Genomic DNA, 25,298 nt, shown 5'->3' on the forward strand with positions numbered 1-25,298 from the left:
GGTGGACAGGTTCACGGCCGAGGCAACCCAGCTGCGAATCAACAGTCATGGACAGTGCACTAGTCGTCTATATGAATTGCTTGGCATCATTTGGCCACCTCATCTCACTGAATCTCAGCACCAATTCACTCTCTGGCACAATCCTTAGATTGCTGGGTGATATTCCAATGCTATGGACGACCTTGAATCTTGATGCTCAACTAAATCTGCAAGATCATTAACAAGGAGATTCCAAAATCTCTAGAGAATCTCACAATCAAACTTGCCTAAAGCATTGGCCCACCAACCTTATTTCCCTCTTAAGTCGGGTTGTGATAACAAGTGTTTCATTGCCATATTATTCGTGTAAACTTTGAAGTGTCTCCCAAGGTAATGTCACCACTCCTTGAGTGTTTTGATCACCGCAAATAATTTCTTCTCATGGGTAGGCCACTTTTGCTAAGCTTTCTTCAACTTCTTTGAGAAGAACATTATCTTGCTTCAAAACTGTGCCTAACGCAAAGTTTGAAGTATCCATTTCTACCTCAAAGTCTTTACCAAAGTTTAGTAATGCCAACACAGGAGCCTTCCTCAACTTCTTTTGAGATGGATAAATGCCACCTCGCTGTCCATACCATTTTCCCTTTTCCTGTTTAGTCCATTAAAGGTAGGGGTATTTTTAAATAGTGTTTGAAAACTTTCAGTAGTAGTTACATAACCCTAACAATGCTCTTAATTTGTGTACATTCAATAGTTATTCCCATTCCTAGATCGCTTAGACCTTTTCAAGATCCACCTTGAGCCCATCTTTGCTTACCACATGCCCAAGAAACTTTACCTCTTATTGAGAAAAGTTATATTTGTTCGTTTTAATATATAGTTGGTGTTCTTTTAATTTCTCAAACACCTTCGTCAAGTGTTCAACATGCTCTTCTAGCGTCTCGCTATAAATCAAGATATCTGTCAATGTAGATGACCACAAAATGCTTTAGGTAAAGTACAAAAATGTGGTTCATCAATGCCGAGAACGTTCCTAGTGCATTGCACAGCTTAAAGGGCATCATTAGAAACTCAAAACTTCCATTCTAAATCTAAAATCGTATGTGTCAAATGATGTGTAAACTTTCTCAAAGCTAGAGGTGCAAGTAGTAGCAGTGAAGGACCTTTCAGACAGACTCCACGTCTGGGAGCCATAGTGACGGACCATGACAGCATTGCTGGCTTAAGTGTTCCCATCAACACCATGCCCATGATGGTGTTTATCAGGTGAATCTCCCACTGTTTGTATGCGTTCTATATATGCTTTTGTTTATACAGGTCTGTGTTTCGTGCTTTGAGGGAGAGTGAGTGTGCCCGTGTACTCGGGCTGTTCCCGTACCTCCAAGTTTGGCACAACCTCAGCATGAGCCAGGCTACACCATGTGCAATCGATGGATCTGATGAACCTCCGCGCCCAAAACCAAAACACTAATTGCGTATATGGTGTGGTATTAATTCCATAAGGAAACGTGTGAAGTTAATAAGTATATAAGCTGTCCTAGATAAATTTCCTTGATTATTCCTTGGTCACGCTCTCTCCAAAAAATCAAATCATCAAAACGAACCTGGAAATTTGGTTGCAGATAAAAATAATGGAAACTCTGTATGTGAATCGCTGTGGAGAATTCGACAATGCAGCATGTCAGGTGGCTACGCTCAGAGCAAGCAAGTTACGGAAAATGTAGACTGCAAATGCAATGCTGGCAGCATACGAACCATGCTGGCTTGTAACCTCTTCCTAGACCATTCTCATGCTATGCCCTGGCTGAAGCTGTATTAATCTTCCAAGGGAAGGGATGCTATGGTCTTTGTGCGCCTGTTGCAGCCGCCTGAGAAACCTTCCAAAGTATGACAGCCGACATCCACATTCAACCGAATTAGTTCTGCATGGTCGATCTGTTCGGTACAACACGACTTCTGTTTGTTCCCAAAGGATATCTATGCCTGGGAGATCCTACCCGCCTCCTGTACAAACATGCTGGCCCAGCACTAATATGTACGTGATGCTCGAGAAGCAGAAGCCAAATGTGCTCACTGCTGCTGCTGTAATATCTGTCTCAGTGCATTTACAATATGAGGAACCGTTGCCGGACCCGGCTGCACCCATGCTCGTTTTTAACTGTGCCATTTGAAGCTGAAACGCCTTCTTTCCCAACCGGGTTAAGCAATCCGGCGGTTCTATCCGCAAAAATCTTAGGTGTGCCGCCAGCTGCAGTGCCCTGGAACAAGATCAGGAGAGAGATTTTATAGGGTATTGACATGGTTAAATGGGGAGCTGGAACACCATAGCCTCAATTGAGATTCTTCAGTATGGATTGACAATGCACCAGATGCTCCATTCCTTTGTTCAGCACTAGCTGTCACAGCTCTGTGGATCCGGCTGGCTCGAGAACGCCTTTCTTGGCCTTTGCCCCACGAACCGGTTCGAAATTGCTGCGAACATAGAGATGCCAAGCGACTCTCAGGCGTCTTGATCCTGGAGAAAATCGAAAGTCAAGTTACAAACATATGCAAACAATTGGATGAAATCGAACCTCAGCCCAGACGCTGCTGCATTCGGCTTTTCAAATAAACTGTATCTCTTTTAGTTCTGGCAAGGCCGAGACCAGCAGCCGGCTCTCCGGAACGAATATCCGAATGAGAACGAGAAGCCTGCCATCCCTAGGGCTTAACGAGCAGACTTGTAAATCTCGAATATGGCGGATCCAGGTAGCTGCATTTGGCTTCGTGCTGCTGGAAGCGGCTGTGCTGTGTCCAATGCTGGGTGCCTTCGTGTCCTGCCCAAAGGGTCACCGTTTCAAGATCTGCGCTTCATGCGGGCAACAAAATAAGGCTGGTCTTGTCTCCCACGAGCTCACTCTACTGGTATGTGCTTCAATTATCTGCATTTCTCGTGGACTTGAGTGTAAAGCTCCTCAGGATTCGTCTGATTGTAGGATCTTTGCTGCTCATGGAGCTTGCTGTGCTGGTGCAACTATGGGTGACCATCAAGCAAGAAAAGAGACAGCACTTTTCAGTGAAGCTGGAATCGATGCCGCAATTCTGGTGAATGCTTCCAGCTTGCTTCCTTTGTTCTTCTTAAAAGAGCGTCCAGGGTGCATGGATGCAGAAGGACCGGACCCAGCGATCAGTCAACTGACAAGTCTCAAGGACATCCTGGTATTGAAATAGAAGACGATATGACTTGTTTCGTCTTGTTGCACTGTGTTGAAAGATCACGCTGACTTGACGCTGTTTGCAGATCCAGCAAACTTACGGCCCCATAGCACTAAATTCAAGAGAGACCTGGATGCTCGTGCAAAAGAAGAAGAGGAACTCTTCTACGTACGTTGGAACTCAGGCGTTCTCATACCGGGTATGTCAGGATTGCTTCGCTTATCTTCTCTTTTCCGCTTGTTTTCTAAATCACGAGTCCGCTTAACAGCTCGGTTCCCAATCTCAACTTGCCGAGGCTTCTGCAAGCCGCCAGCACGGCCCTCCACACCACAGCATCGCCCTCCACTGGAGAGCTTACCACGAAACGTACCATCTCCTCAAACTTCCCGGCTCGCCCTAGAAGATCGACCATGCACACGTAGTACTTCGCAGCGGGGGCGATCCCATAGTTGCTCCTCATCGACACAAAGCTGCAGTGAGCGTCCTAGAGCCCGGCGTGGCTACACGCCGAGAGGACGCTGACGAAGTTGATGGAGTTTGGCATGGTGTCGGATCCCATTTGCATCACTCGGAAGAGCGTGAGAGCTCGCACCGCGTGGCCGTGGCGATCGTAGGCTCCCACCATTGCACTCCAGGTTATCACGTCTTCTCTTCGCAGCTGGAAGAACAGCGTCCAGGCTCCCGTATTTGCTGTAGAGATTGAGCACTGCGTTGCCGAGTAGAACGTCCAGCTCCACTCCCCTCTCGCAAATCCAGCCGTGGACTCGCTTGCCATCTTTCAAGGAGGAGATCTCCGTGCAGGCAATGATAGCGTTTACGGAAGTGTGGTTGTTCATCCGGAATCCTTCTAACTGCATGTGTGAATCGAGTACGATTTTTCCATGCTGGTACTGTACGTAGATCGTGATCAAGGCTTTCCACGACGTCGCATCCTTGTGAGAGATCTTGGCGAAGGCTTCTCGTGCATCAAGCAAGCTCCCACACTTTGCAAACATGTTGACGAGCGCGTTCCCCACGATCTTGTTAGAGGAGTCATAGCCGGACTCCACGGTGAATCTGTCGGCCCCCGCGCAGAAACGCCGGGGACGAGCACGCATTGAGCGCCGCCAGGAGAGTTACGTTGTTCGGCCTCACGCTCTCTAGCTGCATGCGCCAAAGAAACACCATCCCCTGCAGTCCTTTTCCATTGCCTTGCTCCGCGAGAGCTGCAATGATCGACGACCAGGCGACTGCGTCTGGACAATCCATGCTCTGGAAAACTCTCCTCGATTCAAATGCGCTGCCACACCTCCCGGGAATACATGGTTATCAGCGTGTTTCCTACAAATGGGACGCTCTGGAAGCCACACTCTTCGATCAAACCGTGGACAAAACATCCAGCCTTGAGGACGCCGCAAGCCTCTAAAACCGCCACGAAAGCTCATCTGGCTCGACACCATTGAGCAGCATCAGACAAAAACACTCGAGGGAAGACCTCGTTTCCTCGTGTTCTACGTAAGCGCTGATCATGGCAGACCATGCAAACTTGTTCTTGCAGCTCATCCGCTCAAAAATCTCTCGCGCTTCCGCAAGGCTGCCACACTTTGCATACATATGAACAAGGCTCGTTCCGGCTGTGACGTCCGTCTCATGGAGAACATCCTCCGGAAGACAAGAGTGAATGAGTCTGCCGGTCTTCAGGAACATTGGGCCGCAGCAAGCCTTGAGGAGTGTAACGAATCCGATTTTTCCAATCTTGACGCCCTCGAGCTGCATGACAAAGAGCATTTTCACTGCATCCGACTGATGCCCATTTTGGGCATATGCTGAAACAATGGCGTTCCAAGACCCTGTGTTTCGGAAATACATTCTATCTAAGAAAGCTCTGGCTTGGTCGATTTGGCTGCATTTTCCATACATGTTGATAATCTCATTTGAGATTATCACATTCTTCTCCAGCCCACGATCCGCTATTATTTTGTGTACCACAATGCCCCCTGCGAGAGCGCCGTGTGTGGGGCAAAGATTGAGCGCTGGCAAGAGGGCGGTTTGATCCGGGAGAATTCCCTGCTCCTCCATCTCGTTCAGCAGGCCAACAGCCCCTCCGATTGATCCACATGAGCCGTGAGCCGTGATGAGCGCGCTCCACGAGAGAGAGCTCCTCTTACTCGCGTCAAGGCTTTGGAACACAGCCTTGGCATCGTCCAAATGCCCGCACTTGCCATACATGTCGATGAGGTGATTCGCGAGACGCCCATCCCTTTCAAGGCGGCCCAGACGGGAGATATGGGCGTGGAGCTTCCTACCACCATCGACCAATCGCAGGGATGTGCAGGTGAGGAGGAGATGGATGAGCTCTTCCGGCTCCAGGCGATCTGGCAAAGATTAAGGGCATACGAAAACAAAGAAGAGAAAGAAAAGGAATGTAGAGAGTATCAATCCTAGTGCCTCTCGCATGCTAATTGAGCGCTCTAGTAGACTTGGTGGTGAGATTTTCTCTTTGTCCCGAAAGTTTTCTCTCGCATCCTTGGAATCCTTCCATCTTTGCGATTTCTCTCTCCTTTTGCGATTTGTTTCTAAAACTTTCTTTTTTGCAGGTGCCACCCTTTGTTTTTCTCATCGTTTTGATTAACAATGGGGTCTACCTTTAGGAAAGATGCCGGAAAAATAAAGTAAATAACTGTTTTATCATCTGTCTTATTGAGAAACTATCCCAGGAAACATAGACAATTATTCAATGGGCGAGTTTGACTCTACATTTGAAATAATAACTCAAATGATATAAGGAGGAAATGAAAAACATAAAGAAAATGGCAATTTTTCTCCTCATTATCCTAGCAACGGAAGAAACTGTGTCAGGCAGGGAGACTTGAACAAAGAAAAGTTTTGCTTCTTTCAGTCGGCCATTTTGGTTGTAGACATTGAGCATAATGTTGCATGATCTGGTGTCAGGGTTCAGGATAGAGGCAAAGATCTCCAAGACCTGCTGCAGTTCCTTGTGAGCCCCATACCTAAGCACCAGGAAGTTGCAATGGCACAGATTGGAAACAAGCATGGAGCTGTGGAGCCTGCTGCCCTCCTGGCACATGCCTTGAGACGGTGTCCCAGTTTCTCCACAGATCCATTGCACCATGGGCTCTTGCTGGAGCTGCCATATTGTGGTGAGAATCTTTCTGAATCCTTCAACAATCATATGATAATATATTCTGGTATATGTTCCAAGATACTAGGGTTCTCTCAGGCATGGATTTCCAAGCAGCCATTCGTCCCAAATGCCACGAGCTCTACATTCCATGAGATGACACAGTGTTTTGGACCTGCAAGACTTGAGCGAGGTGCCCCGCTTGAGAAAACCCTGAAAGTAGTGAGTTCCATGAAAATGGATCCGCATCAAAGCATGTTCATTTCTTCAACGTATCCAAGTTGGGCATTTGCTGCAACAATAGCATTCCAGGAGATGATATTGCAGAAAGGCATTTTCTAGAACATGATATTCACAGGATTAATGGAGCTGTTTTGTGCACCAGATGACATCAAAGCAGTCCAAGAGATCATGTTTCTTTTGATCAAACATAAACTTTGTGTGATCAACACATTGTTTTGACCATAGGTTGACATTGCGATGTTCCACAACACTTTAAGTGATTAATTTTTCCATTCTATTTTAGTCATTTAATTACATTTCTGACGATTTAAAGGAGTCTTATTGACAATGTCTATAAATCCAATTTAGGACTTAAGATTTGCTAGCCTTGAGAATAACATCTATGCCACTCAACTTTTGCATTTGATCCAAATGCTCCATATGTTTGATCCCATGATTAACACCCAAAGGTATCACTAATATATTAATCTGTTACACTAAGGCCATGCCTATTCACCTTTGCCGCATTGGTGGTCCAATACCCCTTGCATCTTAGTCCTATTTTTCCAAGATTGGTTATCCATCCATGAGTGGTTCTCCCAAATCCACTCTTCAACATCCTTAAGATGCCCACAAATATAAGGAACAACCTTCCCCAATATCCTTTTTTAGTCCCCACCATGTCCCTTTCTGTCTATGCCCGTGTTTGCCAACATTGCCACTAAATCAAGGCTTACAAGCTTGACCATTAAGTCCCACTATCGTTTAGGACTTCCTCACCATGTGGCCATATCTTTAGTCAGTACCCTAAAGGATTACTCCTCTTCCTTTCCACAATTTAGGACTTTATGACAACATTTTGGAATACTATGGCCCTATATGAGCCTCATAGGTACTCTCCCCACCTTTTGCATTTGGGTGCTCTAGCCATGGGTTTAAAGTGAAGTTCCGTTGAGCCATGTTAGGTATCCAAGTAAGTAGTGCCACCCATGCTTGGATTGGGAGCATCGACTATTTGATCTCTTAGGGGAACTAAAGCCAACTCTCGAACACTTCACCAAACTACCTTGCTTGTTGGTTTGTATTCACTTTAGTCTTGAACTTCCTAGTGGTTATTTTATCACCCAACACCTAGGTACAGCCTTCTTAGGCCAAATTGACTCTACTAAGGTCCACCACTAAGGTACAACCCCCACACTCTCCCTACTATACTTTTGGTGATGAGATGTTTTAAACTTTGTGTTGGGCACAATTTTGAAGCAAGATTAGCATTCTTCTCGAAGAAGTTGGACAAAACTCAGCAAAAGTGGCTTGCCCACGAGAAGGAATTGTTTGTGGTGATTAAGGCACTCAAGGAGTGGTGACGCTACCTTAAGAGACACTTCAAAATTTACACAGATAATATGGCAATGAAACACTTGTTAACACAGCCCAACATGAGAGAGAAACAAGGTCAGTGGGCTAATGCTTTGGCCGAGTTTGATTGCAAGATTTTGTATAAATCTAGGAAAAACAACATTGTGGTAGATGCTCTAAGTTGAAAAGTGAGCTTGAAGTTAGTGATATCCAGCATGATAAAAACCTTTTGGAATGATGTGCAAACAGCGTATGAGAACGATGGTCTAGCACAAGAAGTGTTGTTGAGGAACCAAGAGGCACGGGAAGCTCACTAAAGAGGTGAGTTGCCAACGGAAGAGAAAACAGGCTATGCAAAATGCAATGGACTCATCTATTATAAACAAATGAAAATATATGTTCTAAAAGGGGAACTAAGGAAGGTAGCCTTAGAAGAATGTCATAATGGACTTCTTGTGGGACACGACAAAGTGCCCGAGACGATGGGCTTATTCAAGAGGAAGTATCACTGGCCAGATATAGCTAAGGACGTCCAAGATTAATCGTCCATGGAAATGTTTTATGATAGACTTCATCATAAGACTCTCCCCAAATTAGGGGTTTGATGCAATATTTGTGGTGGTGGACCAATTTTCAAAGATGGCACATTTCATACCCATTACAATTGAAGTGGATGCAAAAGGTGTGGTGAAGTTGTTCTTCGAATAAGTGGTTCAAGTGTGGGGAAGGCCAAAAGAGATTATCTCAAATTGAGATAAGATCTTCACTAATAGGTTCTAAAGAACTCTCTTAGAATAACATCGCACCAAATTGAAATTTAGCACAACTTATCACCCATAGACAGGTATTAGGTATTAAGTCAAGTTTGATGGCACTAACACTTCTTGACAGATGGACAAACAAAAAGGGTGAATAGGCAGTTGGAGGATTATTTATGATGCTATATCTCCAGAGATTAGACTGATTAGGTAAGTCATTTAGGACTTGTGGAAATGTGCTATAAAACACACCACACTCGAGTATTAGGGTGAGTCTATAGGAAGTCATCAATGGGCGAGCTATTGAAGGTCCTGTGGAACTCAATGTGACCGAGTATCATGGGGAGTCACCCACAGTGGAGGCATTCATGGCAGAAAGACTCAACATTTAGAATCTAGTGAAGGATTCCTTGGAACAAGCTCAACAAAGGCAAACCAAATATACAAACCAAAAGCATCGAGATGTAAAGTTCTAACTTGGGGAGAAGGTGTGATTTAACACCAAGAACTTAAGGCTACCAAGTGGGATTGATTGAAAGCTAACTCAAAGGTAAAAATGCATGTATTCCTGGAAATTAACTGATCTTGAGTTCCTTAAGCAAGTTTGTGAGACTTTACAAGATTGAGGCACAAATTGATAAGGTGGCTTACTATATTTAACTTCCTCGAGAGATGAGGAAGATGCACTCTATGTTCCATGTGAACTTACTCAAGCTGTATTTTGAGGATTTGCTTCGCAAGGACCAAATAAAACTTTTACTTAAGGTTATCCAAGGGGAAAAGGAATACAAAATCAAAGCCATCCTCAATGCACACAAGAGCAAGTAACAAAGATGTGAGGTGAGGGAGTTCCATGTGAAGTGGAAAGGATTTCCACATTGCAAAACAACATGGGAATTAAAGGAAAACTTAGTGAACGTGTGGGATCTAGTAAATGAATTTTTGCAAGGTAGAACTCTATATACTTATGCAAAATTCAATTAAAGAATCTATTTAAGAAATTGAGCAATGTCATATGTTAGGACCCGAAGGGGCGCCAAAGATAAGCTAATTAGCATGGGTTAACTAGGTCAACCAAGCATAAAAAACTACGCTCAACTCCCCACGGGGATGTTAAATCCATAGACTATTCTATGGAAGTTGGGTTCAAGTCCCAACCCTCTAGTAAAGCAAAGCTAGGTTCAAGTCCCAACCCTATACTAGGGTGTAGTGAGGGGAGGGGGTATAGAGACACCTATATTCCGTTGTCATGGGCTATTGGCTGGAAAGGCTAACTTAGGCACACCAATGTCCCCGAAAACATGGTACAAGTCATAGGATTAAAAAGAGGTGTTTGATGTGGGCATTGAACTTCTTTTATGGGTGATGGAGTTGTAAGGAACCAATTCCCCAAGGTGTTGAAAGCTAAAGGATCCCTGAAAATATGACTAAAATGATAAAAAGTTTATCAAATGAGACTAAGTCTAAGATCGAGTCCAAGACCAACTCTAAAACCGAGTTTGAGACTGAGTCCAAGATCAAGTATAAGACCGAGTCTGAGACCAAGTTTGAGACCGAGTCCAAGACCAACTCTAAGACCAAGTTTGAGACTGTGTCCAAGATCAAGTATGAGACCGAGTCTGAGACCAAGTTTGAGACTGAGTCCAAGACTGAGTTTGAGACCGAGTCCGAGATCCGAGATCGGATCTAAGACCGAGTCCCAGATCGAGTTCGAGACACGAGATAGAGTCCAAGGTCAGGTCCAAGATTGAGTCCGAGATCGAGTCTGAGACTGAGTCTAAGACCAAGTCTAAATACTAATATAGGTCATAGGGTGAAAGCCCAAAGCATGTGTCTCCCGGGGGGGGGGATAGTCTACAGGGATAGTAGGGATATAATAGGGATAGTGAGGTTTAGGAACTAGTCTTGAAGAAACTCTCTAGTGGTGCTTTCAAATTAATTTGAGGTTGAGATTAGGCTGAAGGGCTTTGGGTGGGAGTGAGCATGGACTCAAGTGGTGCCAGAGGGGCCACCCAAAGAAATGCTCAAGAGCGGCTCCTGCTCCTAAAAAGGGCATCTCTTTTACTATAAAATCACCATATCAAAGAAATTATATCCCTCTCTTCCTTCCTAAAGAATATCCTCCCCTCTACATTATGTGCAAACTCAACAACATAGTATGGTATCCACTCAAACATAACACTTCTGCTAACTTGGCATACTAAATATCCTCGTCCATGATAAGGCATTCTATGATGGAAAGGGCCTTTGGCAAATGTAGGAATCAGGCAGTTCCATACTACTTCATTCCAATTGAGCATACTATTAAAGAATTATCTAGCCTGGAAGTAGTGTGAATGCTAGTACATCAAGTTCTAAGTGATTAGATCCCACTCGCATATACCATCAAACATTAGTTAAGACAAAATATACAAATAAACACAACCCTAGTATTGTGCTTACATGTAGACTCTTTACTCTCCTTAGATCTCAACATCCTTAGTGTCATCATACTCCATCACTCCCCCTCAACTCAAGTGCTACCTAAAGTTAGAGCTTGATGTGCAAATGTTACCTTATATTCCAACATTCCCCCTCTACTTTTAAGGACAAACTTGAGGTGCAGATGTTGCTTTATACTATTGTTTTTGTAAGAAGTATTTTTTCATGAAATCCTCTATATCCATGAGATCTTCTAATTGCCTAAGGAGATCCACTATACAGTAGTAATGATCTTTACCAAGTTTGATAATAAAATCATTGCCTATCAATTCATTGTGGCTACATTCTATGAGGATGCTGACGAAAAATATCTCATTCAATGCTAGAATCATCAATTAGAACTTTTCCACCAACTCCTTCCCTTGCCCATAATGCACAAATGCTGCCACTGTTACATTCCACTCTACCAAGGTAAACTTACCATTGTATACTAGTAGTCTTTGGTTGCCAAACCAAAGCCAACCATAATGTTTTAATTGCTTTGGTTATAGTTTTGTATTCTGCACAAATAGCTAAGTTAAAGAATTTAGAAACATACCTTAGAGAGAATGATATTCTATTGTCTAGATCTTCCACTTCAAAAATTTAAGTAGCTAAATACACCATCACACTAGCTAAATTCTAGTGTACAGCTCCTTTATCTCCTCTTCAGTGCAAAATCCATCAGCTTTGGAGTTTATGACTTTGCAATGCTAGAATGGAGTATAGCAATATGGACATTCATGTATGCACAAAAAACTTAAAATAATATATAAGCTTATCAAAATCTGTCATTCATTGTTCCTTAATGCCAATGTACTAAAATCATAATCACCAAGTGAGTAGATGTAGGTGTTCCAATCAGTTTAGGCACCTTTAAAATCCAAAGCTAAAAAGAAATTAGAAGTGTTACGAGATTGGTTAGTACTACTATTCAAATAGTTAGTAATAAAGAATCAACCCCATTGTAGCCAACTAGATTATTGTGATGCAACCTTTTTGCCACTATTCATGCATATATAACTCTTTGGATTATGCCCCTAGTTTCGCATAGTGGTTCTAAGAGCTTTCTTTTACATCATCTACAATACACAGAAGTGTTAAATTTAAATTTGAGGAATACATGAATTTCCAGTTGGTTAGCACTTAAGATACACTTGGAATAAAGAGATAGCTTAGTACTTATGTTATGTTGTGTATAGCTTCAGTTGGCACAATCTGTACAAAGCTACTCTATGTCCATTGGAGAATGTGGGAATATTCATCACTTTATATATTCCATAGTGAGCATCTCTTTCCCAATATCTTGTTTTGCCTGTGATCATATGACAAATGTTTGAAGGGAAATGTCATATGATGGTTCAGAAATTTGTAAAAAGTAAACCTCCATCGACATGAAAATGTATGCCTTGAGATGTCAAGATGGTTCAAAACTTTGTAGAAAATAGTTCTAACCTCCATCAACATAAACTCGATATGTCATGATGGTTTAAAACTCTGTAGAAAGTAGCTCCCAACCTCCATCTACATGAATTCAAGATGTCACGATGGTTTGAAACTCTATAGCAAGTAATTCCTGACCTCCATCAACATGAAAATGTACCAAGTTGGTTGGAACTCTATAAAAAGTAGTTCCCAACCTCCATTGACATAAAGCGTCTACAAAGATATTTCCATCTTGTTCAATTTACTCATGAAATCTAAGAAGAAAGAAATACATATAAGTATTTCTCCACAAGTTCCCAGCAACTTCCCCAAGCTCAAATGGCATGAACTGCAAGAGCTCCTCAGAAGCTCTAAGCCATCAAGAATGACCAATCAGATCCACAACACAAACAAAGTGATTTTCACTTGCATGGAGATGCAAATCAGATTATCTATGTAGCCCTTGCTGCATGACTGCATATTGACAAAAGAATGGAGAATGTTGATGAGGTTGTTGGGTGTCACATTTATTCCCAGCCACAACTATAAAACCAAAGCTTCAACGTGGGTCGTATATCATAGACTTAGAATAAAGAACTAAGGGCTCACAGTGGAGCAGCAAATAAAGCTAAAATTCTTGCAAATATATGCCGCCCCCTTGGCAGCTGCAATATTAAATGCCCACTGAGTTGGAGCGCTTGAAATCTCAATGGATTCATCCCACACAGCGGGATTGCTGCTCCTTTGTGAATGGGAAGGAGTGACCTCAAGGGAAGCTGATCTTACAAGTCCTAAGCAAAATCTTGAGAAACAAAAAGCGACAGGCTAGTTTTGAGGAAGTAGATGGCAGTGACCTCTCCAGAGATTTTGGAATCTCCTTGTTGAAGATCTTGCAGATTTAGTTGAGCATCAAGATTCAAGGTCGTCCATAGCATTGGAATATCACCCAGCGATCCAGGGATTGTGCCAGAGAGTGAATTGGTGCTGAGATTCAGTGAGATGAGGTGGCCAAGTGATGCCAAGCAATTCATATAGACGACTAGTGCACTGTCCATGACTGTTGATTCGCGGCTGGGTTGCCTCGGCCGTGGACCTGTCCACCAATGCACTCTTGGACTTGCTTCACTTTGGCGCTTCCAGGGCCTCTAGAGCTAGGACCTCTTCCATGCATCACTGATCCATGATTGCAAAGCTTCACGGATGCTTGAAGGGTCTTTGAAGTGATAATGGGGTGTCTCGGCCTGGAGAGTTTAGGAACACAATAGATCTTTCAAGCTAGTAGATATTGAAGATCTCCAGGCCTGCTGCAGTTCCACGTACATGAGCACTAAATGAACTTAGCAACGGCGAAGCAAGAATGGAGCTGTGGAGCATCCTGCCTTTGTAGAGATCTTTGGAGACGGTTCTCTCTTATAAAATAAGGCAAGGAGCTCGACCCTGGATCAGATCTTGCGAAACTGAGCTGCCTTGACAGGGGGATGGCGAGAAGATTTATTATTTGTATTATTTTATTTAGTTAACAGCTCGTTGGTTTAGTTTATTTGGAGCTTTTGTGAATGCTTGCCATCCAAATATTTTGTGTAGACATTTGTGATGTGCTCTTGGTATAAGGTTGACTTGTAGAGTGGCGGGTTTTGCTCATCAATAAGTTCTGGCAGGGGTCCTATCACAGCATCCCGTGATGGATTGCAAAATGCCACGATGGAGAGACGAGTTTGATCAGGCTGGACAAGGACTCGGTGCTCAATGCTCTTGTATTTTCCATTGCTCAAAATCTGGCATGGAAAAGAACAAAGCCATGATAAAAATCAATCCAAGTCACTTACTTCAAGCTGATCAGCGATGTTCACAATGAATGCATTCTTTATAGGCTTCAAGTCGTACCAGAGATCACCTTTCCTGGCCTGGAGTCCGCCAACTTGATCTTCAAACAGGATTGTCAAACCGCCACTATCGGTGTGGCCATTCATCCCAAGAGCAAGGTCGGGATTTGGGCACGGCGGATAGTAATTTGATCGCAAGATCATCTCCGAGTCTCCAAACGATTTTGCGAGGCAGTTTGAATCCAGCCCGAGTCCTTCAGACAAAGCAGACATCAGAGTCTGACTCAGATGTCTCACGCTTGAAACATAGCTGGAAGCGAGCCTCCTGCAATATCCAAGAAACCAAGCAATCTCATGAAATCCAGATTAGTCAAGCTCATTTACTTGTAGCAGGCTGGTTTTTCCGGCCATGGATGCTCTTTTTCTCTGTTTGAAAAGTAGTGCTGAAAGTGGTCGTGCCACTCCATATGAGTCTCTTGAGAAGGTGTCATACTCGTGCAGTACCGCACGGGCACAAACACCTCCTCCGTATAATACTTCATCTTCTCCTCAATAGGAAGATCAAAGAGCTCAAGCACTCCATGGACCATGCCTTGCATGGTTGCAACAGGAATCCCGTGGTTGATCACCTGCATGTGACATCATATTATGAATGATCCTTTTGAGCAGGTACACATCAAAATACCTGAAAGATGCCCCATTCACTCGAAGCCTTGCACAAAGTTTGAACAAATTTCTCTCGGTCACTCTCCAATGCAGCCATGTCAATCACAGGGATCTCCACTCCAGGAACGATCAAATGCTTCACAGCTCGGTGGCTGGGAGGTTTGATATAACGGCCAGGAATGGTAACGAGGCCATTATCCATGAGAGCTTTGACACCCTTTGGAAGAACATCAGTCTGCTGATTGACATTTGCAACAAAGGAAGGCATAGCTACAAAATTAGGAGGAAACAAGATGAACGAGGTTGCATAGAATTGGTGGGTTTATATAGTTGATTTTTCATGATGTTAAAGTCCAAGTTGGTGGCCGCGAAAGACCTTCTTTCTAGGTGGCAGCCCACCTGGCCATCGCCTCAATTCCTTAAAACATCACGTCTTTTCTTTTTCGAGACTCTGGATAGTAAGCGACGAAGCCGGCAGCAGCAGCGAAGGAGGGAGCCGACATCGCGGCTTCGATTTTCTACATCCATCAGTCACAAGATTACCGAAATAACATAAATAGATAGTTGTAAGCATGAGACTGATGGATGCAAGAATGCCACGATTGAAAATTAGAGCTACATCTTGCAGATCTTCCTGGTCTTCAGTCCTTGTTGTGCGCTGCTTGGACACAATTTCTTTCTGAAAGAGCCGGGTAGAAAAACTAAGACAGTGAATATGTTCTCTTTCGATTTGAATTTCTTCCTTTAAATATATATGCTCTCCACTCTTATTTCAATCTAAAGTTTAGCTTAGGATCATGGTTGGGACGATCAAACACCTCTACAACAGTCAATGGATGGTTGCATTGGCAAGTTTCTTCCTCATGATCTCCACGGGAGGAGCACTCAACAACTTCAGCCTCTTCTCGCAGCATCTCAAGCTGTCCCTCGACTACAACCAAAAAAATATCAACACCATAAGCTTATTTAAGGACGTTGGCACCAGCGTCGGGATTCTCTCCGGCCTCCTCTATGATCTCACCGGGCCCTGGGTCGTGCTCCTCCTTGGATTCGCGCTAAACTTTGCTGGATACTTCACGATATGGCTGGCTACAACGCAGAGAATAGCACAACCCCATGTCTGGGAACTGTGCTTCTATCTCTTTATGATCGGCGCATCGGCAGCCTTCACCACCACCGCTGTTCTTGTGGCCTGTGCCAAGAATTTCCCCAAGAACCAGGGCATGGTTCTTAGTCTTCTCGACAGTACGCAGGGATTGAGCGTTGCGATGTTCACGCTGCTTTACCAGGCCTTTTTCTCTCGCAATGACGATTCATTCGTTCTCTTGCTGGCCTGGTTTCCATCACTCTTGTGCCTTCTCTTCGCGTTTTCCATTCGATCCGTCCCACTCGACGGTCGCTACAATGACTCGAGAACGCTCTTCGTCTTCTTGTCAGTAACTTTGATCCTGGCTGGATATCTCATGGCTATATCATCCTCCAGCACTTCGTGCGCCTAGAGTCTCGGATCATCAAGGCCTTCTTTTCCATTATGCTGATCATTCTCTCCATCCCAGTTCTTGTGGTTCTGAGACAGGAATCCAAAACCCTCCGGCATCGCCTTCGCGAAGAAGTTGATGTTGATCTAGTGGAGAACGCAGCGATAGAAACTCCTCAAACAGATTATCAAGACGTAGATCCTCCGGATCATGGGGCAGACGCCGCTGCTCCAGCCATCGCCTCGCACATTTCGATCTTCTTCTTTAAAGGATCGCCCGTCAAGCGAGGAGACGATTTCACAATCCTCCAGGCGCTCTGTAGCATCGACATGTTTCTCATCTTCGTGGCTTCAACCTGTGGCATTGGCGCTGTGCTAACCGTGACCAACAATTTCGGCCAGATTGGAACGTCCCTTGGCTACTCCCAGGCCGGAACAAACACTTTCATCGCCCTCCTTAGCATCTGGGACTTCAACGGTGGCGTTGGCGTTGGCTTCATCTCGGACATATGCCTCGCCAGCTATGGCGTCGCAAGGCCCTTCTTCCTGTGCCTGGTTCTCTTGCTTCTGTCGCTTGGGAGCTTGATAATCGCTCTTGGGCTTCCCGGAGCGCTCTTCTACGGCTGGGTTTTGATTGGGCTGTCAATCGGTGGCCAGTGGTCGGTTCTTTACACCATGATAGCGGAGATCTTCGGGCTCAGGTTCTATGGGACGCTCCAAAATGTAACTTACGTCGCTAAGGCTCTGGGAACTTATGTTTTGTCCGTCCGGGTGGCAGGAGTTTTATACGACTGCGAGAGTAAGCTTGGACCGAGCAATGGAAGTTTGGATGGTGATGAGCTCCTTTGCCATGGACCACATTGCTACAGAACAACCTTTTTCGTAATGGCTGGAGTGTGTTTGTTTGCATCCATTGTGAGCTTGATCTTGTCCATTAGAACAACAAAGTTTTATAGTGTCACTCTTCGAAAGAGATTAATTGATTAATAGATGTTAGCTGCTGAAATGAAAAGTAAAACTTCTACAAGCTGCTGAAATGAATAGTAAACTTCTACGCATAATCCGATTAGCCTAAAAATTTTAGATTATATGCAATTACTCACTTGAGTTATTATTTTAAATGCAAAGTCAAACCAGCCCATCAATAGTTGATGTTTTATGGGATAATTTCTCAATAAGACAGATATTCATACACAAGAAAGACCATGAGATAAATCATTTCTCTTGTATGCAATGGATATTAATATATATGATCAGAAAGGAAAAAATTGTAACAATCTTAAGCTTCATGATAATAAACTACATGAAAAATTAGAAACTCAAAGAGTAAATAATAATTTAACTACTATAAAATAGAGAGAGCATATGCCCAAAGACAAATATAAATTTTTTTTACTTACACTAATGCTTTAGTTTTAAAGTAGCAATGTTTGGTTATAGTAGTGTCATTCCTGTTTAGTATTATTGAATAATCCAATGATAAACATATTTATAAATTATAATACAAAATTAATTTTAATTAATAACAACTGTTACATGGATCCTAGACTATCCAAGCTATCCATTACCATTATAGGTTTGCTTAAGCAATCAAAAAAATAATCTAAAGTATTCAATTATAATAATTTACAGTTGACAATTATAACAAATTTAATGGGTGACTCTTTCATTATAAATTTAGGTTGTAATAGCTAAAGGGCTATTTAATTTTACCATTATCTAAGACTCTTATTTGATGTATATTTCATAATGACAATTTGGTTCCATTCTTCAGACAAAATCTATAAACAAAGTTCATCATTGAAATTTCTGTTTGAAATCACTCCACAACTGATCCACACTTTTTCTAATCAGATCCTGGAAGTAGCTTTCACTCCACCCGTCATAGAGCTTCTTGTTAAGCTCTGCCACAAAGCTAGGATGGAGATCGTTGACATAGTTTAGAAACAGTGCAGTCACGGTATACCCCTCGTCCCAGTGGCTCCCCAACCCCACAAACCCATTGGTCGACACACCTAGCTTAGCCTTGAGCCTCATAAAGTCGGCAATCCCCTCGATCAGTCCCTGCGGCGCCCGGCTCCCGTCCTTGCCGAACCACTGCCAAATGTGAGTCATCTCGTGGTACAAGACGCCTCGGAGCTCAAAAACCAAGTCTCCAGTGAAAGTAGCAACAAACTGTGCGCTGAGATGGATCTCCACACCAATGGCGTAGGCCACCCCAGGCATGCCGTCCACTGTGAAGTGGATGGTGTCAATCTCCTTCTTAGGTGTGTCGGGGCTCATATACTCGAAGCCAAGCTGGACGAAGGCCATGGCGTCGGCAAGGATGGAGAGGGCTCCATCTACTCCCATGACAGAGTCGAAGCGCTGGCCTCCCGGGGATTCTGGGGTTGTGTTGGCGCCTGTGATGGAGGTGCCTTGAGTTACCTGGAATGTTGCTAGGATAATGAGGAGAAAAATTGCCATTTTCTTTATGTTTTTCTTTTCCTCCTTATATCATTTGAGTTATTATTTCAAATGTAGAGTCAGTCTATGTTTCCTGGGATAGTTTCTCAATAAGACAGATGATAAAACAGTTATTTACTTTATTTTTCCGGCATCTTTCCTAAAGGTAGACCCCATTGTTAATCAAAACGATGAGAAAAACAAAGGGTGGCACCTGCAAAAAAGAAAGTTTTAGAAACAAATCGCAAAAGGAGAGAGAAATCGCAAAGATGGAAGGATTCCAAGGATGCGAGAGAAACTTTCGGGACAAAGAGAAAATCTCACCACCAAGTCTACTAGAGCGCTCAATTAGCATGCGAGAGGCACTAGGATTGATACTCTCTACATTCCTTTTCTTTCTCTTCTTTGTTTTCGTATGCCCTTAATCTTTGCCAGATCGCCTGGAGCCGGAAGAGCTCATCCATCTCCTCCTCACCTGCACATCCCTGCGATTGGTCGATGGTGGTAGGAAGCTCCACGCCCATATCTCCCGTCTGGGCCGCCTTGAAAGGGATGGGCGTCTCGCGAATCACCTCATCGACATGTATGGCAAGTGCGGGCATTTGGACGATGCCAAGGCTGTGTTCCAAAGCCTTGACGCGAGTAAGAGGAGCTCTCTCTCGTGGAGCGCGCTCATCACGGCTCACGGCTCATGTGGATCAATCGGAGGGGCTGTTGGCCTGCTGAACGAGATGGAGGAGCAGGGAATTCTCCCGGATCAAACCGCCCTCTTGCCAGCGCTCAATCTTTGCCCCACACACGGCGCTCTCGCAGGGGGCATTGTGGTACACAAAATAATAGCGGATCGTGGGCTGGAGAAGAATGTGATAATCTCAAATGAGATTATCAACATGTATGGAAAATGCAGCCAAATCGACCAAGCCAGAGCTTTCTTAGATAGAATGTATTTCCGAAACACAGGGTCTTGGAACGCCATTGTTTCAGCATATGCCCAAAATGGGCATCAGTCGGATGCAGTGAAAATGCTCTTTGTCATGCAGCTCGAGGGCGTCAAGATTGGAAAAATCGGATTCGTTACACTCCTCAAGGCTTGCTGCGGCCCAATGTTCCTGAAGACCGGCAGACTCATTCACTCTTGTCTTCCGGAGGATGTTCTCCATGAGACGGACGTCACAGCCGGAACGAGCCTTGTTCATATGTATGCAAAGTGTGGCAGCCTTGCGGAAGCGCGAGAGATTTTTGAGCGGATGAGCTGCAAGAACAAGTTTGCATGGTCTGCCATGATCAGCGCTTACGTAGAACACGAGGAAACGAGGTCTTCCCTCGAGTGTTTTTGTCTGATGCTGCTCAATGGTGTCGAGCCAGATGAGCTTTCGTGGCGGTTTTAGAGGCTTGCGGCGTCCTCAAGGCTGGATGTTTTGTCCACGGTTTGATCGAAGAGTGTGGCTTCCAGAGCGTCCCATTTGTAGGAAACACGCTGATAACCATGTATTCCCGGGAGGTGTGGCAGCGCATTTGAATCGAGGAGAGTTTTCCAGAGCATGGATTGTCCAGACGCAGTCGCCTGGTCGTCGATCATTGCAGCTCTCGCGGAGCAAGGCAATGGAAAAGGACTGCAGGGGATGGTGTTTCTTTGGCGCATGCAGCTAGAGAGCGTGAGGCCGAACAACGTAACTCTCCTGGCGGCGCTCAATGCGTGCTCGTCCCCGGCGTTTCTGCGCGGGGGCCGACAGATTCACCGTGGAGTCCGGCTATGACTCCTCTAACAAGATCGTGGGGAACGCGCTCGTCAACATGTTTGCAAAGTGTGGGAGCTTGCTTGATGCACGAGAAGCCTTCGCCAAGATCTCTCACAAGGATGCGACGTCGTGGAAAGCCTTGATCACGATCTACGTACAGTACCAGCATGGAAAAATCGTACTCGATTCACACATGCAGTTAGAAGGATTCCGGATGAACAACCACACTTCCGTAAACGCTATCATTGCCTGCACGGAGATCTCCTCCTTGAAAGATGGCAAGCGAGTCCACGGCTGGATTTGCGAGAGGGGAGTGGAGCTGGACGTTCTACTCGGCAACGCAGTGCTCAATCTCTACAGCAAATACGGGAGCCTGGACGCTGTTCTTCCAGCTGCGAAGAGAAGACGTGATAACCTGGAGTGCAATGGTGGGAGCCTACGATCGCCACGGCCACGCGGTGCGAGCTCTCACGCTCTTCCGAGTGATGCAAATGGGATCCGACACCATGCCAAACTCCATCAACTTCGTCAGCGTCCTCTCGGCGTGTAGCCACGCCGGGCTCTAGGACGCTCACTGCAGCTTTGTGTCGATGAGGAGCAACTATGGGATCGCCCCCGCTGCGAAGTACTACGTGTGCATGGTCGATCTTCTAGGGCGAGCCGGGAAGTTTGAGGAGATGGTACGTTTCGTGGTAAGCTCTCCAGTGGAGGGCGATGCTGTGGTGTGGAGGGCCGTGCTGGCGGCTTGCAGAAGCCTCGGCAAGTTGAGATTGGGAACCGAGCTGTTAAGCGGACTCGTGATTTAGAAAACAAGCGGAAAAGAGAAGATAAGCGAAGCAATCCTGACATACCCGGTATGAGAACGCCTGAGTTCCAACGTACGTAGAAGAGTTCCTCTTCTTCTTTTGCACGAGCATCCAGGTCTCTCTTGAATTTAGTGCTATGGGGCCGTAAGTTTGCTGGATCTGCAAACAGCGTCAAGTCAGCGTGATCTTTCAACACAGTGCAACAAGACGAAACAAGTCATATCGTCTTCTATTTCAATACCAGGATGTCCTTGAGACTTGTCAGTTGACTGATCGCTGGGTCCGGTCCTTCTGCATCCATGCACCCTGGACGCTCTTTTAAGAAGAACAAAGGAAGCAAGCTGGAAGCATTCACCAGAATTGCGGCATCGATTCCAGCTTCACTGAAAAGTGCTGTCTCTTTTCTTGCTTGATGGTCACCCATAGTTGCACCAGCACAGCAAGCTCCATGAGCAGCAAAGATCCTACAATCAGACGAATCCTGAGGAGCTTTACACTCAAGTCCACGAGAAATGCAGATAATTGAAGCACATACCAGTAGAGTGAGCTCGTGGGAGACAAGACCAGCCTTATTTTGTTGCCCGCATGAAGCGCAGATCTTGAAACGGTGACCCTTTGGGCAGGACACGAAGGCACCCAGCATTGGACACAGCACAGCCGCTTCCAGCAGCACGAAGCCAAATGCAGCTACCTGGATCCGCCATATTCGAGATTTACAAGTCTGCTCGTTAAGCCCTAGGGATGGCAGGCTTCTCGTTCTCATTCGGATATTCGTTCCGGAGAGCCGGCTGCTGGTCTCGGCCTTGCCAGAACTAAAAGAGATACAGTTTATTTGAAAAGCCGAATGCAGCAGCGTCTGGGCTGAGGTTCGATTTCATCCAATTGTTTGCATATGTTTGTAACTTGACTTTCGATTTTCTCCAGGATCAAGACGCCTGAGAGTCGCTTGGCATCTCTATGTTCGCAGCAATTTCGAACCGGTTCGTGGGGCAAAGGCCAAGAAAGGCGTTCTCGAGCCAGCCGGATCCACAGAGCTGTGACAGCTAGTGCTGAACAAAGGAATGGAGCATCTGGTGCATTGTCAATCCATACTGAAGAATCTCAATTGAGGCTATGGTGTTCCAGCTCCCCATTTAACCATGTCAATACCCTATAAAATCTCTCTCCTGATCTTGTTCCAGGGCACTGCAGCTGGCGGCACACCTAAGATTTTTGCGGATAGAACCGCCGGATTGCTTAACCCGGTTGGGAAAGAAGGCGTTTCAGCTTCAAATGGCACAGTTAAAAACGAGCATGGGTGCAGCCGGGTCCGGCAACGGTTCCTCATATTGTAAATGCACTGAGACAGATATTACAGCAGCAGCAGTGAGCACATTTGGCTTCTGCTTCTCGAGCATCACGTACATATTAGTGCTGGGCCAGCATGTTTGTACAGGAGGCGGGTAGGATCTCCCAGGCATAGATATCCTTTGGGAACAAACAGAAGTCGTGTTGTACCGAACAGATCGACCATGCAGAACTAATTCGGTTGAATGTGGATGTCGGCTGTCATACTTTGGAAGGTTTCTCAGGCGGCTGCAACAGGCGCACAAAGACCATAGCATCCCTTCCCTTGGAAGATTAATACAGCTTCAGCCAGGGCATAGCATGAGAATGGTCTAGGAAGAGGTTACAAGCCAGCATGGTTCGTATGCTGCCAGCATTGCATTTGCAGTCTACATTTTCCGTAACTTGCTTGCTCTGAGCGTAGCCACCTGACATGCTGCATTGTCGAATTCTCCACAGCGATTCACATACAGAGTTTCCATTATTTTTATCTGCAACCAAATTTCCAGGTTCGTTTTGATGATTTGATTTTTTGGAGAGAGCGTGACCAAGGAATAATCAAGGAAATTTATCTAGGACAGCTTATATACTTATTAACTTCACACGTTTCCTTATGGAATTAATACCACACCATATACGCAATTAGTGTTTTGGTTTTGGGCGCGGAGGTTCATCAGATCCATCGATTGCACATGGTGTAGCCTGGCTCATGCTGAGGTCGTGCCAAACTTGGAGGTACGGGAACAGCCCGAGTACACGGGCACGCTCACTCTCCCTCAAAGCGCGAAACACAGACCTGTATAAACAAAAGCATATATAGAACGCGTACAAACAGCACCTGATAAACACCATCACGGGCATGGTGTTGATGGGAACACTTAAGCCAGCGATGCTGTCATGGTCCGTCACTATGGCTCCCAGACGTGGAGTCTGTCCGAATGGTCCTCCACTGCTACTACTTGCACCTCCAGCTTTGAGACAGTTTACACATCGTTTGACGCACACGACATTAGATTCGCCTTTCTTCTTCTGGTGCTTCTGCACGGCGTAAGTTGTATCAGCCGACTCATTCAATCGTGCCAGCTTCTCGAATACAACATGCTCCGCACAGTTCTCGAAGTCGCGGCCCTTACTGGGTTTGGCCTCTTTATCCTCGTCGAGAAGTGCCAAGTGGAGCCTGGAATGGGTGTCATCATCAAAAGCTGAGACTTGAACTCCCAGCCTCTTCTCCACATCCTTGATGCTTACTGGATTTGGTCTACCCCCTGCCATGTCCATCCTCAAACGAACGTTAGCACCCACAACTCTTGTTCCTTGTTCCGTGACTCCACAGCACAGCACATCGCTCACTTGCCCCTTCTTTGCATGCTCAATAGGAGCCTGGCGAACCAACATCCCCAAGTGCAAAATGCGCAGGAAATGGATGAATGCGTCCCCATCGCTGAGACCTGGAATACCTTGCAATGCATTCCACAGCTTTTGAGCATCGGCAAGGTTCACCTGCTCAGAATCCTTTGAGGCCATGGCTTTTTGAGAAACGCCGTCCTGCTGAAGGTTATTTATCACATGACTAGCCGGCGATTGTACAGGGAGGGAGAAAAATAAAAAGAAATGTTTGACACGTTCCATCAGAAAGCTATTATGTCACGCTTGAAGTTGTGATGGCGATTGAGGCCTCCAACTTGTCAGTCTATGATCTACTTCTTTAGTTCAGCGTCTCTGACTGTCCGGAAAGGTCGCGTGCTACGATGCTCCACTCAGTTTTGTGCCAATGACAAATAAAAACTTTTAACTCATGTGCTTACCCTAGTCCTCAATGTGAGCTGTTTGACTGCAATGCTTAGCATGATCGATCTAGCTTTAAGTTCGTCAGCTGGATTTTGGAGAGGCAAAGACGGAACCTTTCTCACGTTAAACGCACCTCTAAATCTTGAAATGCTGGGCAGACCTTGAATGAGCTTCGAAAAATTTCTAGTACCTGTTTTTGCTAATGCTCACTCTTTGAAGCTTGCACTTCTCCTCTTTGTTTATCATTTCCTTTTCCTTTTGAACTTGCCGTGCATTAGTTTCCTGAAATCTGTGGTAAGTGAATAGCAAACCTTGGTTTTCTATATGCCAGGCCCTTCTTGCCCAATCTTGGTTTCTTTTTCTTTGGTGCAGAAACACCAGATCTGCTCTTTGAGTCTCCATCTTCCGCTCCCACGAGACCAGCAACATCTCGTCAAAATCGACATAACCACAAATGTCAATTGTCACTGGCCATGTGAAACTCTCTCTCTCTCTCTCTCTCTCTCTCTCTCTCTCTCTAGTGTCTTCCTCTAACAACAGCAACGACCACTTTGTGAGTACCTCACTGCTACCCCAAACCTGCACGATGTGCTTGCCATCGTTGAACCCGTCCTCAACTCCACACTAGTGGTAGATAGGATGGTCTGATGCATCTTTCGTGGGTCCTCATGACATGAAATAGCTGTTATTATTATTATATGGCAACTGTAGA

At 45.1% G+C, this 25,298-nt stretch overlaps 9 protein-coding genes and 2 long non-coding RNA genes across 19 annotated transcripts; 5 read left to right on the forward strand and 6 right to left on the reverse strand.

Annotated features, from left to right (window-relative positions):
* Nucleotides 1–2,243: 2,243 nt before the first annotated feature.
* Nucleotides 2,244–2,619, reverse strand: LOC112351217. Its single transcript, XR_002994052.1, has 2 exons — nucleotides 2,553–2,619; nucleotides 2,244–2,494 (listed from the first exon to the last, which is right to left on the reverse strand). It is a non-coding gene; the product is annotated as an uncharacterized LOC112351217 (long non-coding RNA).
* On the forward strand, nucleotides 2,491–4,113 carry LOC112351216. 6 transcript variants are annotated; one of them, XM_024688660.1, is made up of 4 exons: nucleotides 2,491–2,885; nucleotides 2,967–3,177; nucleotides 3,260–3,373; nucleotides 3,443–4,113. In XM_024688660.1, the coding sequence occupies exons 1-4, from the start codon at nucleotides 2,656–2,658 to the stop codon at nucleotides 3,572–3,574; spliced, it is 687 nt and encodes a 228-aa protein (XP_024544428.1). In that variant the 5' UTR covers nucleotides 2,491–2,655; the 3' UTR covers nucleotides 3,575–4,113. The 6 variants fall into 6 exon arrangements, with proteins under 6 accessions (XP_024544428.1, XP_024544427.1, XP_024544429.1 ...); XM_024688659.1 differs by having other exon boundaries at nucleotides 2,640–2,883; nucleotides 2,938–3,177; XM_024688661.1 differs by having other exon boundaries at nucleotides 2,640–2,882.
* A 462-nt stretch (nucleotides 4,114–4,575) lies between these two features.
* LOC112351160 (pentatricopeptide repeat-containing protein At2g34400-like) lies at nucleotides 4,576–5,382 on the reverse strand. Its single transcript, XM_024688503.1, has one exon. It carries the CDS (start codon nucleotides 5,380–5,382, stop codon nucleotides 4,576–4,578), a length of 807 nt encoding a protein of 268 aa, XP_024544271.1.
* An 8,653-nt stretch (nucleotides 5,383–14,035) lies between these two features.
* LOC9654931 (flavonol synthase/flavanone 3-hydroxylase) lies at nucleotides 14,036–14,543 on the reverse strand. The gene is made up of 2 exons (XM_024688504.1): nucleotides 14,343–14,543; nucleotides 14,036–14,291 (listed from the first exon to the last, which is right to left on the reverse strand). The coding sequence occupies exons 1-2, from the start codon at nucleotides 14,541–14,543 to the stop codon at nucleotides 14,049–14,051; spliced, it is 444 nt and encodes a 147-aa protein (XP_024544272.1). The 3' UTR covers nucleotides 14,036–14,048.
* Nucleotides 14,544–15,802: 1,259 nt separating this feature from the next.
* LOC112351161 (probable transporter MCH1) lies at nucleotides 15,803–16,504 on the forward strand. The gene has a single exon (XM_024688505.1). The coding sequence runs from the start codon at nucleotides 15,803–15,805 to the stop codon at nucleotides 16,502–16,504; it is 702 nt and encodes a 233-aa protein (XP_024544273.1).
* Nucleotides 16,505–16,536: 32 nt separating this feature from the next.
* LOC112351162 lies at nucleotides 16,537–17,469 on the forward strand. The gene has a single exon (XM_024688506.1). The coding sequence runs from the start codon at nucleotides 16,537–16,539 to the stop codon at nucleotides 17,467–17,469; it is 933 nt and encodes a 310-aa protein (XP_024544274.1).
* An 810-nt stretch (nucleotides 17,470–18,279) lies between these two features.
* LOC9655095 lies at nucleotides 18,280–18,948 on the reverse strand. The gene has a single exon (XM_002983490.1). It carries the CDS (start codon nucleotides 18,946–18,948, stop codon nucleotides 18,280–18,282), a length of 669 nt encoding a protein of 222 aa, XP_002983536.1.
* Nucleotides 18,949–19,196: 248 nt separating this feature from the next.
* Nucleotides 19,197–20,315, forward strand: LOC112351163 (pentatricopeptide repeat-containing protein At2g34400-like). Its single transcript, XM_024688507.1, has 2 exons — nucleotides 19,197–19,257; nucleotides 19,363–20,315. Exons 1-2 carry the CDS (start codon nucleotides 19,197–19,199, stop codon nucleotides 20,313–20,315), a joined length of 1,014 nt encoding a protein of 337 aa, XP_024544275.1.
* A 462-nt stretch (nucleotides 20,316–20,777) lies between these two features.
* Nucleotides 20,778–22,251, reverse strand: LOC9655096. 4 transcript variants are annotated; one of them, XM_024688626.1, is made up of 4 exons: nucleotides 22,009–22,251; nucleotides 21,714–21,924; nucleotides 21,518–21,631; nucleotides 20,778–21,448 (listed from the first exon to the last, which is right to left on the reverse strand). In XM_024688626.1, exons 1-4 carry the CDS (start codon nucleotides 22,233–22,235, stop codon nucleotides 21,317–21,319), a joined length of 684 nt encoding a protein of 227 aa, XP_024544394.1. In that variant the 5' UTR covers nucleotides 22,236–22,251; the 3' UTR covers nucleotides 20,778–21,316. The 4 variants fall into 4 exon arrangements, with proteins under 4 accessions (XP_024544394.1, XP_024544393.1, XP_024544396.1 ...); XM_024688625.1 differs by having other exon boundaries at nucleotides 21,714–21,953; nucleotides 22,008–22,251; XM_024688628.1 differs by having other exon boundaries at nucleotides 20,778–21,631; nucleotides 21,714–21,778; nucleotides 21,828–21,924; nucleotides 22,009–22,111.
* Nucleotides 22,252–22,271: 20 nt separating this feature from the next.
* On the forward strand, nucleotides 22,272–22,647 carry LOC112351203. The gene is made up of 2 exons (XR_002994043.1): nucleotides 22,272–22,338; nucleotides 22,397–22,647. It is a non-coding gene; the product is annotated as an uncharacterized LOC112351203 (long non-coding RNA).
* A 694-nt stretch (nucleotides 22,648–23,341) lies between these two features.
* On the reverse strand, nucleotides 23,342–24,387 carry LOC112351202. Its single transcript, XM_024688623.1, has 2 exons — nucleotides 23,637–24,387; nucleotides 23,342–23,594 (listed from the first exon to the last, which is right to left on the reverse strand). Exons 1-2 carry the CDS (start codon nucleotides 24,320–24,322, stop codon nucleotides 23,441–23,443), a joined length of 840 nt encoding a protein of 279 aa, XP_024544391.1. The 5' UTR covers nucleotides 24,323–24,387; the 3' UTR covers nucleotides 23,342–23,440.
* Between the last annotated feature and the right edge of the window lie 911 nt (nucleotides 24,388–25,298).

Source organism: Selaginella moellendorffii, unplaced genomic scaffold (assembly GCF_000143415.4).
Source record: "Selaginella moellendorffii unplaced genomic scaffold, v1.0 SELMOscaffold_58, whole genome shotgun sequence".
In the NCBI taxonomy this organism is placed as follows: domain Eukaryota; kingdom Viridiplantae; phylum Streptophyta; class Lycopodiopsida; order Selaginellales; family Selaginellaceae; genus Selaginella; species Selaginella moellendorffii.

Coding starts and splice junctions, on each gene's coding strand:
- LOC112351216 (XM_024688659.1), top strand. CDS start 2,656: ATGAGAACGAGAAGCCTGCCATCCCTAGGGCTTAACGAGCAGACTTGT. Junction 2,884..2,937: donor CCCACGAGCTCACTCTACTG/GTATGTGCTTCA, acceptor AAAGCTCCTCAG/GATTCGTCTGATTGTAGGAT. Junction 3,178..3,259: donor CAAGTCTCAAGGACATCCTG/GTATTGAAATAG, acceptor CGCTGTTTGCAG/ATCCAGCAAACTTACGGCCC.
- LOC112351160 (XM_024688503.1), bottom strand. CDS start 5,382: ATGTATGGCAAGTGCGGGCATTTGGACGATGCCAAGGCTGTGTTCCAA.
- LOC9654931 (XM_024688504.1), bottom strand. CDS start 14,543: ATGATCTTGCGATCAAATTACTATCCGCCGTGCCCAAATCCCGACCTT. Junction 14,292..14,342: donor ACATCGCTGATCAGCTTGAA/GTAAGTGACTTG, acceptor TTTCCATGCCAG/ATTTTGAGCAATGGAAAATA.
- LOC112351161 (XM_024688505.1), top strand. CDS start 15,803: ATGGTTGGGACGATCAAACACCTCTACAACAGTCAATGGATGGTTGCA.
- LOC112351162 (XM_024688506.1), top strand. CDS start 16,537: ATGCTGATCATTCTCTCCATCCCAGTTCTTGTGGTTCTGAGACAGGAA.
- LOC9655095 (XM_002983490.1), bottom strand. CDS start 18,948: ATGGCAATTTTTCTCCTCATTATCCTAGCAACATTCCAGGTAACTCAA.
- LOC112351163 (XM_024688507.1), top strand. CDS start 19,197: ATGGAAGGATTCCAAGGATGCGAGAGAAACTTTCGGGACAAAGAGAAA. Junction 19,258..19,362: donor AGAGAAAATCTCACCACCAA/GTCTACTAGAGC, acceptor AATCTTTGCCAG/ATCGCCTGGAGCCGGAAGAG.
- LOC9655096 (XM_024688625.1), bottom strand. CDS start 22,235: ATGAGAACGAGAAGCCTGCCATCCCTAGGGCTTAACGAGCAGACTTGT. Junction 21,954..22,007: donor CCCACGAGCTCACTCTACTG/GTATGTGCTTCA, acceptor AAAGCTCCTCAG/GATTCGTCTGATTGTAGGAT. Junction 21,449..21,517: donor CTCAGGCGTTCTCATACCGG/GTATGTCAGGAT, acceptor TCCGCTTAACAG/CTCGGTTCCCAATCTCAACT.
- LOC112351202 (XM_024688623.1), bottom strand. CDS start 24,322: ATGGCCTCAAAGGATTCTGAGCAGGTGAACCTTGCCGATGCTCAAAAG. Junction 23,595..23,636: donor CCCGTGATGGTGTTTATCAG/GTGCTGTTTGTA, acceptor TTGTTTATACAG/GTCTGTGTTTCGCGCTTTGA.